Source organism: Galeopterus variegatus, unplaced genomic scaffold (genome assembly GCF_000696425.1).
Source record: "Galeopterus variegatus unplaced genomic scaffold, G_variegatus-3.0.2 Scaffold763, whole genome shotgun sequence".
Classification (NCBI taxonomy): domain Eukaryota; kingdom Metazoa; phylum Chordata; class Mammalia; order Dermoptera; family Cynocephalidae; genus Galeopterus; species Galeopterus variegatus.
The window spans coordinates 462,976-480,476 of NW_007726874.1; the positions used below are offsets into that span (position 1 = coordinate 462,976).

The 17,501-nt window shown below is 38.6% G+C and overlaps 1 protein-coding gene across 1 annotated transcript in view; it reads left to right on the plus strand.

The window, feature by feature from the left end:
- The window catches only part of DST (dystonin), a 447,950-nt gene that overhangs the window by 212,769 nt on the left and 217,680 nt on the right, over positions 1 to 17,501 (plus strand). The window contains 2 exon segments of the mRNA XM_008572189.1: positions 2,502 to 2,579; positions 4,394 to 4,486. Of these exon segments, the coding sequence (XP_008570411.1) occupies positions 2,502 to 2,579; positions 4,394 to 4,486 (171 nt within the window).

Sequence of the window (17,501 nt, forward strand, 5' to 3'; positions counted from 1 at the left end):
ATTCTCTCTGTATATGACCAGTGTGTTTTCAACACAGACTGTTCCGATTTTTGCAACATTCATCCTTTGAGCTGTGAATTCTGCCTGAAAAAAAGAGTTCTGGTTAGCTTCATAAGCATTTCAGACTTCAAATGATGTAAATTTGAGAGATTGAAGCACTTTGATTACTTATATAATCAGTTCTATAATCAAAATCCTGTTTCCATTCTTGCTTCTTTTTTACCTTTGGGTTTTTTTGCTTAGCAGAAGTTGGATCCATAATATAACCATATATTAAAAAACTCACGAATAGCAAGGAAATAAACACCGCTTTCTGAAAAATGGTTTAACCCATTCTGCAGGTGTCATATCTTTTTTTTTTTTTTTGGTGAACATCACTTCCCCTTCTTGGTTCCCTATTCTCCTTCATTATGTTCTGTTCATGCTCTTCTTTTCATTTCTGGTCTGTCTTGTGTCTTTGTGGTTTAACCCATTCTGCAGGTGTCATATCTTTTTTTTTTTTTTTTTTTGGTGAACATCACTTCCCCTTCTTGGTTCCCTGTTCTCCTTCATTATGTTCTGTTCATGCTCTTCTTTTCATTTCTGGTCTGTCTTGTGTCTTTGCTGTCCTATCTTCTGTCTGTTATATTCATTAGCCAAGGGAGCGAGATATTTTGAAGACCTTACGATTGGTGAGTGCCACAGAAGCATGCGAATATGAACAGCATGAGGATGTGGAGGATGAGGATAAGGGGGTAGGTGTCGGCCCCCATAACTCGACTAACCTAGCCTTTCCAGTGTGGTGAGCGCTAACATGACAGAGAAGTAACTCACGGGGTTGGGCTCCTTTTGAGAAAAGTATAGAAAGGACCAAAACCCACATTGAGGTGGATGTGTGTGTACTGAAGAATTGGACAGAGGAAGTATTTTCTCTTTAAATTTATCTTCAGAGAGCTAGAATGATTGAATGAATTATGTATATGTTACTGTGCACTGCATGGTAACTGAACATAGGAAGGTACTTTGCAAAGTTCATGGAAAAATAGAATTGAAAGATAATATGAGTTTTTCTATGAACTTTTTGAAGTACCCTTGTATTTGCTTAAATTCTATGATGGCATTTTAGGTAAGGTAAGGAATTTTATATACATCGTATATAAATATGGAAATCTCACACCTAATGTGCTAATATTTATGCAAATTTATTCCCCTTCTGCAACTGATACTTCAAACATGGCAACTACTTGTTGCTTTTTTTGAAAGCACTTACGGAAATTTTATTTAGTATTTAAGTTTCTATTTTAAATCATACCTATTGGCAATAGGTATTTAATGGGCACTACCTATCTAATACAGTCTCATAGTATTTAGAAGGGAGAAAGATTTTTAAAATCTGGTATCCTGATAGAACACACAGATTTATTTAATCTCCATGACACTTAGTTGACTTCAGCCCACCTTTGCAAGACAGATATGCTTCTTTTGTCATCTGCATCCCTAGTGTCCCCTGATTTCATTGGAAATTTTGTGTTTGCTGGATTCCATGAGTGGATTAATCAACATCATTTCTACTCATTATGCAGATCTTATTTTTCCTGATGTGGTCTGCTGTCTGTTTTATTATAGCGCCTTTGGCTTCAGCAACCTATTCATATTTAAGAAGCTAAGCTGTCAGTTTTCTTTTTTCTTTTTTCCCTTTGGAAGATTTTATGTGATAAGTTTCAGCTTCATTCTTTGTATTTTTGTTAAGTATTTCTCAGCTCTGTTTCCTTATGTTTTCCTTCTGCTAACTTGTAGTGTTTCTTAAGGGAAACGACATTAAGGAAAATAATTATCTTATTTTATGTGTCCCTATTCCTGAGACTGAGAAATAATCATGTCCATCCCCATGCAGGGCAAAATTAGTATAGAGTCCTTTCTAATTATTGTAGAGTCCAATTTTGTGACAAAGCTAAAATACAATGAAGAGGAAATATGTTATTTGGCTTTAATTGCTTTTCGTTCTTCCTCTATCATGGCTAAGTAAACCTTCTGTCTTCCTCCTTCTTGATGATTTTTATACTAATTGCATGCTACTTTACCTCATTTTCATTAACATGCTATATATGTATATGTAACTAAGAGCCCTCTTGTGAGTAGTATTTATTAAGAAGGTGAAATGGGGAATGATATTTAATTATTTTTGTGCATCCATAGCTAAGTATCTGTAGAATTGTTCTATTAGCAAATATAAAAAGTATGTATGTTCTATGACATTTTCTCTTTTCCTTTTATTTAAATAAAACATTTAGAATAAAGTATATGTTTAAATAAAGCATATTCAGAAAAAATCTCTAGTACTTTAAATTTAATCCCAGATAATACAAAGAAATTAAAAATTTCTTTAAAAACTGTATGGGTTTACCTAAATAGTAAATACTGTTTTAATATATTAAGATGAACAGAAAATATATTTAAATTAGCATGGTCAATGGTATCAGAAACTACAATGTTTTTTAAACCTGCATTTTATCTATTCTTAGCCCAGAGAGAAAGGTCGGATGCGTTTTCACAGACTACAGAATGTTCAAATTGCACTTGACTATTTGAAAAGACGCCAGGTATGATGTTTTCCAAAGACTGTAATCTTATAAACATATGTGACTAAGTAAATCTGCATAGAGACATGTCAGGGAATAACAAGGTTAAATTTGGCTGTGAATTATAATCATTATGCTTGCGCTTTGGTGAGGCAAATATTTAAAAATGTTTTTAAACATTTGTCCCAAGAAAAGGAAGTTACTAGTAGGTGTGAGCCCAGAGAAATTACGAGTGGCTACATTTCTGTCTGAATAAGAGCTACTGCTTTTCCCTCTGTTTGAATTGGAATGCATTTGCCTAGGAAGCTAATGACATTTTAGTGGCAACAGAATGTTGAAAATGTCTGTGAACAGTTCTTAATAGTGGGGAAGGAATCCTTTATTGTTTACACTTAATATATTAAAAGGCTTCATTTTTATAAAATTATTTGATATAACACTGTTTAAAACTTAGTGTAAGCATTTTTAGTACTTAGTAGTGATGGGGCAATATTTTATTTTTTAAGTAGGTAATATTGGACAATTTATGAGTGGTTAAAAATAAAACAATATTTCTGACAATAGTCCCCAACTAACTTGAGGTTTCAGAAGAAATCATGGAAAAGAATGAAGAACACCAGGCTTACCAGTTAGCTCAGTTGGTTCAACAGTGTGGTGTTACAACACCAAGGTCAGGGCTTGGGATGCCTGTAATGGCCAGCTGCCAAAAAAAAAAAAGCATGAAGAATGAACACCGCCACATTGGACATTATCTTGATTTGGTGGTGGCATATTGTATTATAGCAGCATAAGCCAAAGTATAAGTAATTTTTCAATTAGTAGAAAAAAGAAGAAAAAGAAATGGAGAAGAGTTGAACTTACTGAAAACAATGAGAAATCAGAAGTAACAACAATTTTGCTTTTTAATGGAGCAGGAACAAAGGAAGAGAGGGAAAGGGGGAGAGGAAACACTAGTTCTTATTATTCCTTCATTTAGTTGATTATGAACATTAAAATGCTTATAGTTATTAAATACTAGTAAATTCTCAGTGCTTAAACATTTTAAATGTTATTGGTGTTTGCCTCATTATTCTTCATTCTAGTGGAAATTTCCAGAAGGATTAATGGATAATTATGCTGCCTTGTCTGAAATATTTTTGACAATATTTTATTTTGGAAGTAAAATGTTAGATATCATGGTTTATAATTCTGAGTATTTAATTCAAGATATTTAATTCTTTTGCCCAGGAAGTAAGTGTTAGAGATCATCATTGCATTTGTTTACCTGAATGTGCAGTTTGACAGTTGATAAGCTTTAAGTCTGAGTATTATATTATTTTTTGAATATTTGATTAGCTTTCCAGATGCTCAGTAACTTATATATTTATTTATAGTAGATTGAGAATAACAATTCTAGTTTTTAAAAAATTCTAAACCTTTCTGATGGAAGTGTGAGAAAGTTGTTTAAATAATTTTATGGTTCAGGACAGTTTCCTACTTAATGGTAAGAGTGAAGTAAAGCTTATTTTCAAAGGACAAAATAATTTCTAATTTTAAGATCTCAAGTATTTAGAACTTCTCATTTAAGTTCTATTTTTGTTTTGATAAGTGATTGCTTTTAGTATTTGCTATACAAGACAAAACCACAATAAAACCTGTTTTTCCTTTGTGGTTACCCTATAATTTGTAATCTAAAATGATTGAAGATAAGGGTAAATCAGTATTTAGGAGATTACTGGTATTTAAATCATTTTACTTTTTCTTTTGTATAATTTAGAATTGCTTTTATGTAAGTAAACATAACTCATGCTGTTTACTACACAATTTGTTTTATCTCTTCTTCACATATATAACAGGTGAAATTAGTGAATATTAGAAATGATGACATAACAGATGGAAATCCCAAGCTGACTTTGGGATTAATATGGACAATAATTTTGCACTTTCAGGTAAGCCCAATTTTTCTTAAAAATTGATTTTTTTTTTTTAGAAAAAAACATTTTAAAATGATTTCTTTTAGCTCTCATTGCTAGTTTTCAAGTGGTTCATATGAAGGATGAATTATGCTTTCATGCCCTTTGGATGAAAAATAAATTTCAGGCTTCTTTTTTAAAGCAGTATATTTGTTCTTTCAAGTAACGTGCCATCTGTGAACCTGGTACCTCATTTTCTGTTTTCCATGAGCTTAAATGTAGTTTAAGGACAATGCTTGTAATCTCAGAGTTGGAAGACAGAGATTTCTTTTTATTGAATGCAGACACATTTCTTTTGGTCATTGGACAATATTACCTGTTTTAGAGACATAAAGATTTTATGACTCAGTCCTTATTTAGAATGATTTTTATTGATATTACAGCTTCTCAACCATGTAAACCATTTTCTCCTTTGATAGACACTAGATGGCAGTATAATTATCCTAAAGAGAAATGAATTAGAAGAAAAGTATATTTTGTATAGGGCTTTGCCTTCTCAATCTAGATTTGAGGGGAGTAAGTGCAAATATATTGAATATGAATTATTATCTCATTAATCTGTACCAATTGAGGACTGATTTTGATTTACGTTTTATGAAATTATACATTTTGAAAAAATCATCTTCATTTGATTTAAGGTGACTCCTAACTTTGGAACTTAGTTAATTAACTGCTTATCTGCTTGTGAAATGTTCAGTGTGCAGCACAGAGCCCAACCCACAGTAGGCGCACAGGACATTTTACTGATTAATTACTGTGCGTTTGGACATTGAAGGAGGAAGAGATAGCTTGCCAGCTTCTGGAAGGAGCTGGGGCTTTGAACCAATTCTTGAGAGGAGTAAGATTTAAAAAAGAATTTTGGCTGAAATGTAGGGTTTTTAGGGGAATGGTGGAAAATAATGTACCTGGGACACATTTGGGAATAGGATAGATCTGACAGGTATGAAGAGGTACAGGAAGTAGAGTCTAGGTGGGTTGCAGTACCCGACAAGCAGCTAAGCAGTTTCAGCAGTTTGAAGTTGGAGACCCACGTAAGCAGAGAAAAGGTATTAGCTAGCTGGACTGCAGGGCAGCTAGTACAGGTGAATGTCCACTCAGCTAGGTTGTTGATGTCAGGGAGAGCCAGTAACAGGAACTGGAAGCCAGAACTCCAAAGGCCTGAGGGTCTCCAAGACTGCAGGACCCCATCCTTAGGGGATCATAAATACTGAGTACTGAACCAAGGTGGGGATTTGCACATGGAGCACAGAGCCAGAAATGTTACCAGAATTGGGTAAAGTCTAAGTAGAACTGGCCAAAAAGCAGATTTCTATTTTCTTTTTTAATTAATTATTTTTTTATTGAATCATAATTGATTATACATATTTTGGGGATTCAATGTTGACATTTGTTGATCAAATCAATATTATTAGCATATATATTGTTATAAATTGTAATTATTCTTTATGCCCCTTGTTCAGTCTCTCCCCATGTCCCTCTCCCTTCCCCCTCTAGTTACCCTAGATTTCTTCTCTCCTTCTGAAAGAATAATGGTTACTCTGTTGATTTGTTGCCTAGATGATCTGTCCAATGCTGAGAGGTGTGATCAGGTCCCCCAGTATTATCATAAAGCAGATGCTTCTTCTGTCACTCTGAAATGGGCTTTGTGGAGAGAGACATCCTCTTCTTTTCTTTCTCTCTGCTGGTGACTCTCCTTGTGTCAATGCACTCCAGTGGCTGGAGGACCATCTGTGTGATGGTTGTGGCATCTAGCTGCTTTTGCAGCAGCCATGGTTATTGTGGTGGCTGTGGTGGGCCACCCACATGGAGGTGATGTTTTTGGCATACTCCTTGGTGCTGGCAGTGTGCCTAGTTGTGGGGAGTGTCTGGTTCCTGGCTTCATGCCTCAGGTCTCTGGGTGGGCCCCAAGGCGCTGGTGCAGTGTGCCTGGTTGTGGAAGGGGATCTGGTCCCCTTCTCCATCCCTCGGGTCCTTGGGCAGGACCTGAGGAGCTGGCATGGTGTGTCTAGTTGTGGGAGGGGGGTCTGGTCCTCTTCTCCACACCTTGGGTCCCTGGGCGGGCCTTGAGACACTGGCACGGTTTGCCTGGTTGTGGAGGGGGGGGGGGGCCAGTCCCCAGATCCATGCCTCAGGACACTAGGCAGGCCCTGAGGTGCTGGCATGGTGTGTCTGGTTGTGGGAGGGGGTTCCAGTCCCTGGTTCCATTCCTCAGGTCAGCCCCAAGGCACTGGCATGGTGTGTCTGGTTGTGGGAGGGGGTTCCAGCCCTCTGCTCCATGCCTCAGGTCCCCTGGCACGCCCTGAGGTGCTGGCACAGTGTGCCTGGTTGTGAGAGCGGGCCTGTTCCCCTTCTCCATGCCTTGGGTCCCTGGTCTGGCCCTGAGGCACTTGCGTAGTATGCCTGGTTGTGGGTGGGGGGGTCTAGTTCCCAGCACCATGTCCCGGCCCCCAGGTGGGGCCCCGAGGCACTGATGGTGTGCCTGGGTGTGGGTGGGGTGGTCCAGTCCCCGTATCCATGCCCCAGGCCCCCAGGCATAGCCCCAAGGCACTGGTGGTGTGCCTGGTTGTGGGAGTGGGGTTCAGTCCCTGGCTTCAAGCCTCAGGTCCTCTGGTGGCCCTAAGGCACTGGTGGTGTGCCCAAGCTGGAACTAATTTTTTGTCCTTTGCTTACTTCTAAAACGGGGGAACTTCCTGTGGGAACCAATCCTTGAGCTGTGTGGTTGAGCTAAATTGCTGCTTTGCTGCTATTTCCCAAGGGAAGGGTTTTTGTGCAGCTCAGGGTTTAATAGTTGACCTTATTGGTATTTCCGGCTCTGTGGCTCTCCAGAGACCTGGTATACCTCAGTTGTGTAGAAACTCTGATCTGAGCCTGAATGTTTTCATAAAACTGCACCCCATGCAATTCTGCATCCCTGACCAGTTGCCTCTGAGTGGTCCTGCACTGATCGGGGGGTGGATCAGCTGTCGTTGCTATGCCCCAGTGTTCTCCCAGTGGGCCCATCTCACCTACTGCCTGTGTTCCAAACATTTCCCAAGGGATGGGCCATGCACCAGTCCTTTGTGATGACTCACTGGCCTCTGAATGGCTCCCCCTTTTCAGCTTTTCTGGCTCGTCGCTCCTGTGTGTGTCTATAGGAACACTATTAGTGGTCTTGCTGTCTGGGGGGTCCCCCAAGGCCCTCATCTTCCCTGCCACCTCCAAGCAACTCCATCTCATGGGCACAGCTGCAGCTTCTGCTGGCTCCTGCTCCATGTGCTCAGCAGCTCCAGACTTAAAGCGGCCATGGCCCAAAATGCTCTGGGCAGTTTTTTCTTTCTTTTGTCATGGTTTCTCCCACCTTCATGAACTCCGTAGGTCTCTCTTCCTCTTCCCCTGAGCTCCAGCAGCCCCAGCTTGGCTGATGTTACATTTTTATAGTTGTAAATTGTTGATTTGTGGGAGAGACCATCTGGGGTCTATCTGTCTGTGGTCCCTGCTGGAGACCATCTATTCCGCCATCATGACCAGACTCAGCACTATGTTAAATTAGCACTATTCTGACATAAGCACTATTCTGACATCACCAGTATTCTAATATGAGCACATATTTGACATGAGCACTATTATGACATCAGCACTATTCTGACTTCTCCACTATTCTGAAAATAGAACTATACTGACATCAGCAATATTCGGATGTTATCACTATTCTCCAAAAAGCAGATTTCATGTTGAGTTCCTCAGTGGCTTTCTTGAGGATTCTGCAGTTAGCCCTAAATAGATCAGGTACCCAAGCTTTTAGTAGAGTTGAAACTGCAAGAATCCTTGATAGGAAGGCTGGAGGCCTAACAGAGCAAGGAACCAGTCACTTCATCACCACAGACCTGGTGAGGCAGACTGTATCTGATTTTGAATGTCAGACTAGGGGTCACTGTGGGGCAGTGGAAAGCAGCCAGGCTTTCCTGGAGGGAGACAGAACTAAGTTTCATCCTGGGCTCTTTTACTTACTGCTGTGACAGCGTTGGGTGAGTCACTTAACCACTCTGAACTTGAAAAATTGTGTTTTAGAAAACAGAATCTATTGATAGCATGTAAAATAGGTAGAAATGAGCAGAGTGCATAGTTAGGGAGATAAGCTAAGAAGCTGAGTTGGGGATCTCAGAGTGGAGTGATAAAGGCCAGGACTCAGTTGGCGATAAAAAATGGAATCCAGAAACAGAATCTATTGATAGCATGTAAAATAGGTAGAAATGAGCAGAGTGCATAGTTAGGGAGATAAGCTAAGAAGCTGAGGTGGGGATCTCAGAGTGGAGTGATAAAGGCCAGGACTCAGTTGGCGATAAAAAATGGAATCCAAGGGATGATATTTTGAAGGAAGAAAGGAAGGGACTTGACTACAGGGCATAGAGGATGAAGAAGGATTAAAGGTGATGAAAGTTTTTAGCCTGGGAGATCAAAGACCAGTAAACTACTGAGATACATGGGGGTGATGTTAAGGGGAAAACTAATGACCTTTTGGATGAGTTTAATGGGATGGTGGGATAGCTTCTGTATCTGTTTACGTATAATTGAGAAATGTGAGCAGAGCCGATCTCAGAAGTCAGAGGTACAGATAATGAACTTGGAGTTGTCAGTATACAAGTGGTCATTGAGTGTATCATGGAGAAGGAATCTTCAGAGGATCCAAGAGAAGAGCATACATGAAGGAAGCACCAAAATCTAAGGACAGAAATTTGGGGAAGTCCTGTGATTGTAGGTGCAGAAGAAGATTCTGTTGAGAAAACAGAAAAGGAACATTTGGAGAGATGGATGATACAAAAGGAAAACATATTGATGAAATCAAGGGAAGAGAATTTCAAGTAGCAAAGAATAGTGAGCAGTATGAAATGCCACTAGAGACCATGAGAAAATTAAGAGGGAGTGCAGACTGATAGTTTTGTCTAGAAGGAAAACATTGGAGATCTTGGAGAATATACTCCTAAGCTACTGGGAGCAGAAACTAGGCCAAATTGTGAGTAAGTGGTTGGGATTAGAAGCAGTGTATTTAGACCCTGAGTCTGAGTTTGAGGAAATTTAAAGCAAAAGGCCTCAAAAAGAGTTATATATTAAGAAAGTTGTTTGGAGTTCAGCTATCTTTGGAGAAGAGAAGAGGACTAGTCACAGAAGTACCAAAAGAAGTTTTGGTCCTAATATGATCCTGTGGTGTAATGCTATGGAATCCATTGTATTTTAGGACCTGAATTACAAGAGGTTATGACTGTTAAATTATCACTGATATTTTAAAATTAGACCAAGATCTATCTAAAATGGAACACATCTATGTTTTGGTAAAATTGAAGTGTTCCTTCTTATTTAAATGAAATAACTTTTCTTAGTACTACTATAATTTAAGATTAGAACTATTTTCTGGTTATGCCAAGATACAAAGCTATTTATAATCATTCTCACTCAGAGTGACTGAGCTTTTTTTCCTCTATACTTCACATAAATAAGGGAAATAATTTCAGAGCACCACTTTGTTTACTTATTTTAAAAATATTTGCTATGAGGGCTGGCCAGTTAGCTCATTTGGGTGACTGTGGTGCTGATAACACCAAGGTCGAGGGTTTGGATCCCCATATGGACCATCTGCGAAAAAATAAAATTGTTATGAGCCTCACAAATTGAATCTTTCAGTCAGACTTTCTGAAGGTAGGCCTCATCATCACAGTAATCCTATATCATTACACACCATATGCTAGATCCAGAAACACTAAGGTAATGAAGTATGTTGTCCTATGTATTGGGGGAATATTCAAAAAATTAACTATAGTCTAGGGTAATGAATCTATGAGTGACATAAATAAAAATAGAAATTTAGTGGAGAGGGAGTGTTGTGGTAGGACAGGGAAAGTATTAGAAAATAAGGTAAATTTTTACAGGTATTAGAGAGATAGGCTTTGCAAGGTAAATGCCAGCTACCAGGCAGAGACTGAAGTTGGGCCGTTCCTGGGAGAGGGAGCAATGTATATGGACTGAAAATGGACAGTTGCTTAGTTTGGCAGGACTAGAGGGAAGGATGAGGGGTTGGGGGTTGCAAATTACTGGTTGCCGGTCCATCATGTCAGTACAAACACCAGCCATTATACACCTAAATTCTATTGAAAAATGTTCTATTGCTTTTGAAGATGTTAAAAATCAAATTAAAAATAAACAAACCCAAGATCTTATTTTTGCCAGCTTGTCTTCTAGGATACTCAGTTTTTGCCACAGGAGAATATTTAATTTCCTTTTGTAAGTGATTAGGGAAAAGTTACAATGCAGAGTCTGTTACTGACAAACATCAGCCACATCATTGCTAACTTCACTCTTTAATTTAATATTCTTACTCAGTAAAATATAATGAGTTTCATATTTTGATCCATCTAAAGATTAGAGAAAGGCAATTATCAATTTTTTCAGTAACTCAAATGATTTCTGCTTATGTGTAAGTCCATTTCATACCATACTAATTTCCTTTTTATCTTATCTATGACTCGGTGTTAGAAATATGCACATCTTTAACAATCAGGTTTTCCGTACTGATTTATTATTTTTTTGACAAGGCCCTAGTAAAACTGCATAATATTTAACTTGGGTACAGTTATAACAGTTACATGTAAAGTTTAACTGCCTTAATTCTTGTATAAGAATGCACAGGTGTTCCCTTTGGTTAAGTGCTCCATGCTTTAAATCATATAATTTATCCATTTGCTCATATGAGAATACCAATGATTAGATAATGGTGGTGGCTTGGAAATTTGTTATTTGAAAAATTTTACAAACTATTTTAAAAGATTGATTTTAGAAACAATTTTATTAGAGTATTTTAGGCATTTAGCATTTATTATCCCTCCTTCAGCTAGCTATTGAATCATTCTGTTATTTTTTATGGCTTTTGTTTTGAATGAGAATCTTAATATAATACAGAGATTATTGAGCTTTTTATTTGTTTATGTGCAAGTACCAAAATTAGCTGGTGTTTCTTAAGAAAAAAAAATTAAGTGGAAGAGTGTACAGACTATGAAACTAAATTTGAAAGGCACATTGCTCCGCCTTTGCAGACTGGTATTTGTTTTTAGTTCGCTCTGATTTGTCGAACCACCAGTAGTTTCAAAGGTTAGTACAAACTTGAGTAGTGCATCTGCGTTTCAGAAAACTGAAAGTTAAAGTGACGGTCATAATCTTTATAGTAAGGCTGAGGGTTTGCCTTGAAAGCTCGTCAGTGTTGTAATTTGACAGTGAGCAGTAATGTTTGTCTAAGAGGATTGGTGGCCAGAAATAAGCCACGGTGTCTAATGAAACACAGGGACCCGGCTGGGCAAGATGCCACAGCATTTCTTGCGTGTGCCTTTCTCATAAGCAAAATGGCCTCAGACTGAAGGAGATGGTCACAAAGTCCGTGAGGAATTAGAGGTCAGAGTGGAATTTTTGGACTTAATGGAGAAGATCTAAATAAGCCCTGGATTTTGAAATGAGTGAATTTGTGGAGCTGTGATCTCCTGCAGATCAAATGGGGAATGTCTGTGGATGTGTAAGAGCTGAGAAAGAAGAACGATATTTAGATCCTGCCAAAACTCCTTTGAGCCCTGAAAAATATTCTACTGGAAGAAAATATTTCAGAAGAAAACCAATCAACAAAATTGCAGGTGACACAGAGTCAGTAGAGCCAAACAATGAAAATGAAGGCAAGAAATGCGACATTCGGCTTTCAAAAGAACAGCCATCCCTTTTATCCAGGGGACTGGTACGGGAGGAATCTGTTACCCCAAATCCCACACTGGAAGATAGTATTCAGCAAGAGAAGACAGAAGTTGTAGCTGACGGTGTTAAACAGAAACTTCTGCCGAGTGCTGCAAGCAATTGGCCTTACCATGTGAACATTTCTTCTGCTAAAGACAATGAAACAGAAGTAAAAGTTAGTGAACTGGATGAAAGGATTTCAGAAAAAGACGGCACTCCATATTGCACAAAGAGGAAGAAACACTTAGATGATGTCAATACAAGAGAAATAACATTCCAGAAAAAAACTGATGTTTCTTCTTTTCGAAAGGCAGCCAGCTTAAGTTCCATTCACTGTGGTACAGAGAGACCACTTGAAAAAAGTGGGTTTACTGAAGACCCATCAAAAAGTTATAGCAGTGTTCAAGAAAGGGAAAACACTGAGAGATTTTGCCCTCATGAAATACACGATATTCAGTTTCAAAAAAAGAGATGCCATTCCTTCTGTACTAATGTGTCCTCTGTTTCCAAGGACACAAATGGAAATGAGGTAAGTAAAACGTGGAGTCTAAGATATAAGTATTCTAGGTGCTGACATCTGAGGTTTTGTAATTTGTCTTTTTTAAAGGCTATTTTCATATCAGCTTATGTAAAAGTTGTAAAGTTTTTGCTGCATTTTATTCATAGCCTTTGGTTGGTTATTATGATTTTATGTTTTGTGCTAGCCATATTCTTTAATCACACTTTAATTTCAAAACCCTATACATTTTGTTATTGGTGGAAGACTTAGAAAAGCACTGCTTTAAGAGAAAGTATGTCTTTTGAATTTCTGTAGTTCATTTTTTTTCTTATCGAATAGCCTATGGAAACTTAGCTGTACCATATGTAAAGTTAAATTACAAAACAATAGCTTCATGACAAACGTAGGGAGAAACAACTGTCAATCAATACTGCCTTGCTAATTCGTAAGTTTGAAAAGCCATGTTCCATGCACAGAAACATTCACATAATTGCTTTCAATTCTGTGTGTGTGTTGAGGGTAGGGGCACTGATAAAATTGTCTTGATCTCTTCTGTTCCTTTGTTATATGAGTTATTCCCTGGCCCCCAACTAAAATCGATTAGGATGTCATAGGAATTTGAATATGACGCAGTCTTCCAGGAAGTTGAGATCATTATTCCTAGAAACAGATATTTAGCTTTAGACAAGTTATTTATCTGTTATTTTTACTTGTCTTTAAAATGTAGAAATTGTCTTGATCTGTTCTGTTCCTTTGTTATATGAGTTATTCCCTGGCCCCCAACTAAAATCAGAAACGATTAGGATGTCATAGGAATTTGAATATGACGCAGTCTTCCAGGAAGTTGAGATCATTATTCCTAAAAACAGATATTTAGCTTTAGACAAGTTATTTATCTGTTATTTTTACTTGTCTTTAAAATGTAATTGCATCTATATTTATTTACTGGACTGAGAAGTGCATTACACAAACTACCTCTACATGTTGCTAGTTGACAGTTGATGGCTTTTTCTTTAAGCTATTCCTAATTTTAACAAAAAATCTGGACACAAATGGTATTTGTGATGTTAAACATTCTTGGCAAGGTCATTGTATCATTGGGCAGAGATCATTTGCACAGTGATAGCATGAAGTCTTATTAGGGTTAGTGTGCACAATCATCATTGACCTTGGTGGTTGAGTTCTCCTGAAGGTGTCACAGTTTTTATACACCTCCACACCTTGCCAGTATTTTGTCATCAGTTTTGTTTACATTTTACAGTGGTTTCATTCCAAAAGGAAATCATCCAGCCTATGTCATTATCTATGTAGTTCTGGCATAAAGGCCTATGCTAAAGAAAACTGCTTGGTTGTTACTGTGTTTATGGACAGAACTTGCTTTACTTTCACATATGTTTTCCAACTGTTTTTTGCATAATTTGGCTTCAAGTGAGCTGTACGCTTTTTTTCATTAATGGAAATTCTTAAAGTCTATTTCCTAAGTAGTATGTAAGCCTTTTTATTTTTTATTTTTTGTATTATCTTCATGCCAAGGATTTTTGAAACTTCAGTGGAAAATGCATGTGAAAATAAGTCATCAACCTGCCAGTCTGATTTGCTAAATAATTGTGATATGGAGGCACATAACAACGCCTGACATATTCTAGGTCAAAGCTGAATGGGATAGTCATTTAGTATCTGAGAAGTTTGATGTGTCACTTCTTTGCAATGATGCATGGACTTTGAGTACAGGCTCTTCCCCTCCCCCCTGCCCCAGCTCAGGGACTCTGTGGAAGCAACTCAGCCAGCACCTCCTGCTGAATATAAATCTCATAAGCATGTACGTTTTTATTAGGATAAGTAGGTGAATTAAACAAAAAAAAGTATCTTAGATTTGAATACTGCGTTGGGATTGGAAATAGGCTTTCGGACACATTGTGTCTTTTGACCATTCCAACAACTCTATGAAACAGGCAAAACAGACAGTTCCTTTTATACAGAATGAAGAAATAGAAACTCAGAGAGGTTAAATAAGTCCCTAAGGCATCATGGTAAGTGGGATTAGCTGAGTTAAACTATGGCACAGCCTCCTGCTTGATTTAATCGTCAAAGAAGTTTTGAAGGAAATTGCTGAGAGGTCAGAGGAGTGATTGTTTACAGGGTCATCTGTAAAGGATGAGTGTTATCACAGAGGTGGCAAAGGGTAGATGGCGTTTGGAGGTAGGGAGTAATGAAATCAGTGTCTTCACCGTTTTCAGTGATCCTTGTGTATCTAAGACTCACATGCTTCCTGTACCTCGTGACAGGGTCTCCTACAGTCACCCTTGAGCCCTTCCCACAAAGCATTCTTCTTTCTTTAATTTTGCAAATCCCACCTCTTTCCAGTCTTGTTTGGTTGTTGTTAGCAAAGATGGTTATTTTCTCTCTACAGACCATGGGTTCTCTAACCTGACCACATATAAGAGTCATCTGAGGAGATTTCAGAAAATACTGGTATCTGGATCTCACGCCTAGTGATTCTAATGTAATAGGCTCAGAATGGGGCTCTGTAGGAGATTCTAATGGCCAAGACTACGGATTGGGAGCATTTTACTTGTTTTATTCTACAGCAGTACTTCTCAAACTGTGGCCTCAGGGTCTCTGCAGGAGAATCATCTAGAATGCTTGTTGAAAACACTTTACCCCAGATTTAACAATCTGAATATTTTCTGGTGGAGCACGTGAGAATGTTGCCTATGTTTTAGGTACCTGCTCATGTGTTTTTAAAAACAGACTAAATTTCAAGAACCAGCATCACCCTAGCTTAGATTTACCGTCTTATTCTCTTCTCAGTTCAGGTTTTTGCCTAAGCAGTGTGGATTATGGGTCTGGAAGGCAGGAGGTCTGAGTTCTAGTCAGGCTCCACTACCAGAGAGCTGTGTGACTTAGGCAGTCTTCTTCATTTCTTTAGGTATCAGTTGCATTTTCTATAAAAGGAGGATAGTGGACTAAATCACTATTGTACTACTACTACTAATGGTATTTTTTGAGTCCTACTGTATGCTAGGCACTCTACCATTACATTATTTAATCTTTAGAGCAAGCCTATCAAGTGGTTCTTTTATTAGTTTCCCCTTTATAGATAAAGAAACTGAGGCTCAGGAAAGATAATTTGCTCAACCCACTTAACCAGTAAGTGGTAGACCTTGGATTTGGCCCACAGTTGTCTATCAAGCTGAACTCTTAACTGATGCAATTTATCCTCCTTTTCCTATGTACATCTCTTCCAGTTTTATTTTTATTTTTGGAGCCAATTTTTTATTGTACTTGTTGCTTCCCCACTGGGCAGCAATGTGATGTGCCTGCTGCATGATATATACATATACACGTGTGTACGCATCACATCCCACCCTCACTCATGTGATGACGCGAACCATGCTTGTAAGGACAGTAAAAATGTAGTTTTTGCCAATTCCACAGGAGAATGATTCACAACTAAAATAACAGAAATAGGTAAGTCCGAGGTGGGCCACATGGGTTCACAGTTCAGAATACTGGGAAAAGAATGAGACCAATCACTTTTTTATACCCCTCACAATCTGTCTTCATGGCAGGATGTGCCAAGAGGCAGGGAGGATGGACAGGACACATCCTGGGCTCTGTTGCAGTCCCTGGACCCTCCAGTGACAGCCTGCATACCAGAGCCCATCCTGGCAAATGCCAGGGAGTCAGGCTTCTCCCCAGGCCACCAGCTGTGTTGGTGGATGCTCTGGCATGAGGATCACCTGGTCTCTTCCAGTTTTATTTTATTTATTTATTTAAATTTATTTAATTTTTATTGAGTCATAATTGATTATACATATTTTTAGGGTTCAGTGTTGACATATGTTGATCAAATCAATATTACTAGTATATATATTGTTACAAATTTTATTTATTCTTTATGGCCCTTGTCCAATCTCTCCCCATCCCCCTCTCCCTCCACCCTCTAATTACCCTGGATTTCTTCTCTACTTCTGAAAGAGTAATGGTTACTCTGTTGATTTGTTGCCTAGATGATCTGTCCAATGCTGAGAGGTAGGTGTGTTCAGGTCCCCCAATATTATCATAGAGCAGATGCTTCTTTTGTCACTCTGGGATGGGCTTTCTTTTCTTTGGTCTCTGCTGGTGACTCTCCTTGTGTCAATGGACTCCAGTGGCTGTTGGACCATCTGCATGGTGGTTGTGACATCTAGCCGCTTTCACGGCAGCCATGGTTACTGTGGTGGGCCACCCACATGGAGGTGATATTTTTGGCATTCTCCTTATTGCTGGTGTGCCTGGTTGTTGGTGGGGGGGGGGTCTAGTCTCCAGCTCCATGCCTCAGCTCCCCCTGGCAGTCCCCTAGGCGCTGGCAGTGTGTCTACTTGTGGAAGGGGGGGTCCTGTCCCTGGCTCCATGCCTCAGGTCCCCCGGCAGGCCTCTTCCAGTTTTAAATTTCTGTGAATCTATGTGCTTAAGTATATATGTATCCTTTTTTGTTTGTTCAGTGTTTTCATTCCTCTCTCTTTCCCTCTCTTCCTTTATTCCTCTATCAAACATTTATTATTATGTATTGAACCAAAACTAGGCACTATGAGATAAATAAAACATAGCCCTTTTCTGCATGTATTATATTTTGTTGTTTGTTCATAACGAATAACAGGCACCATTGCTGTAAACTTAGTCACCTGAAAATTAGGCTTCTGCGGTGATGATGAATAATTTTAACTTCCCATCAAACCATATGGCTGTACTAAGTAATGCAAATTGAGC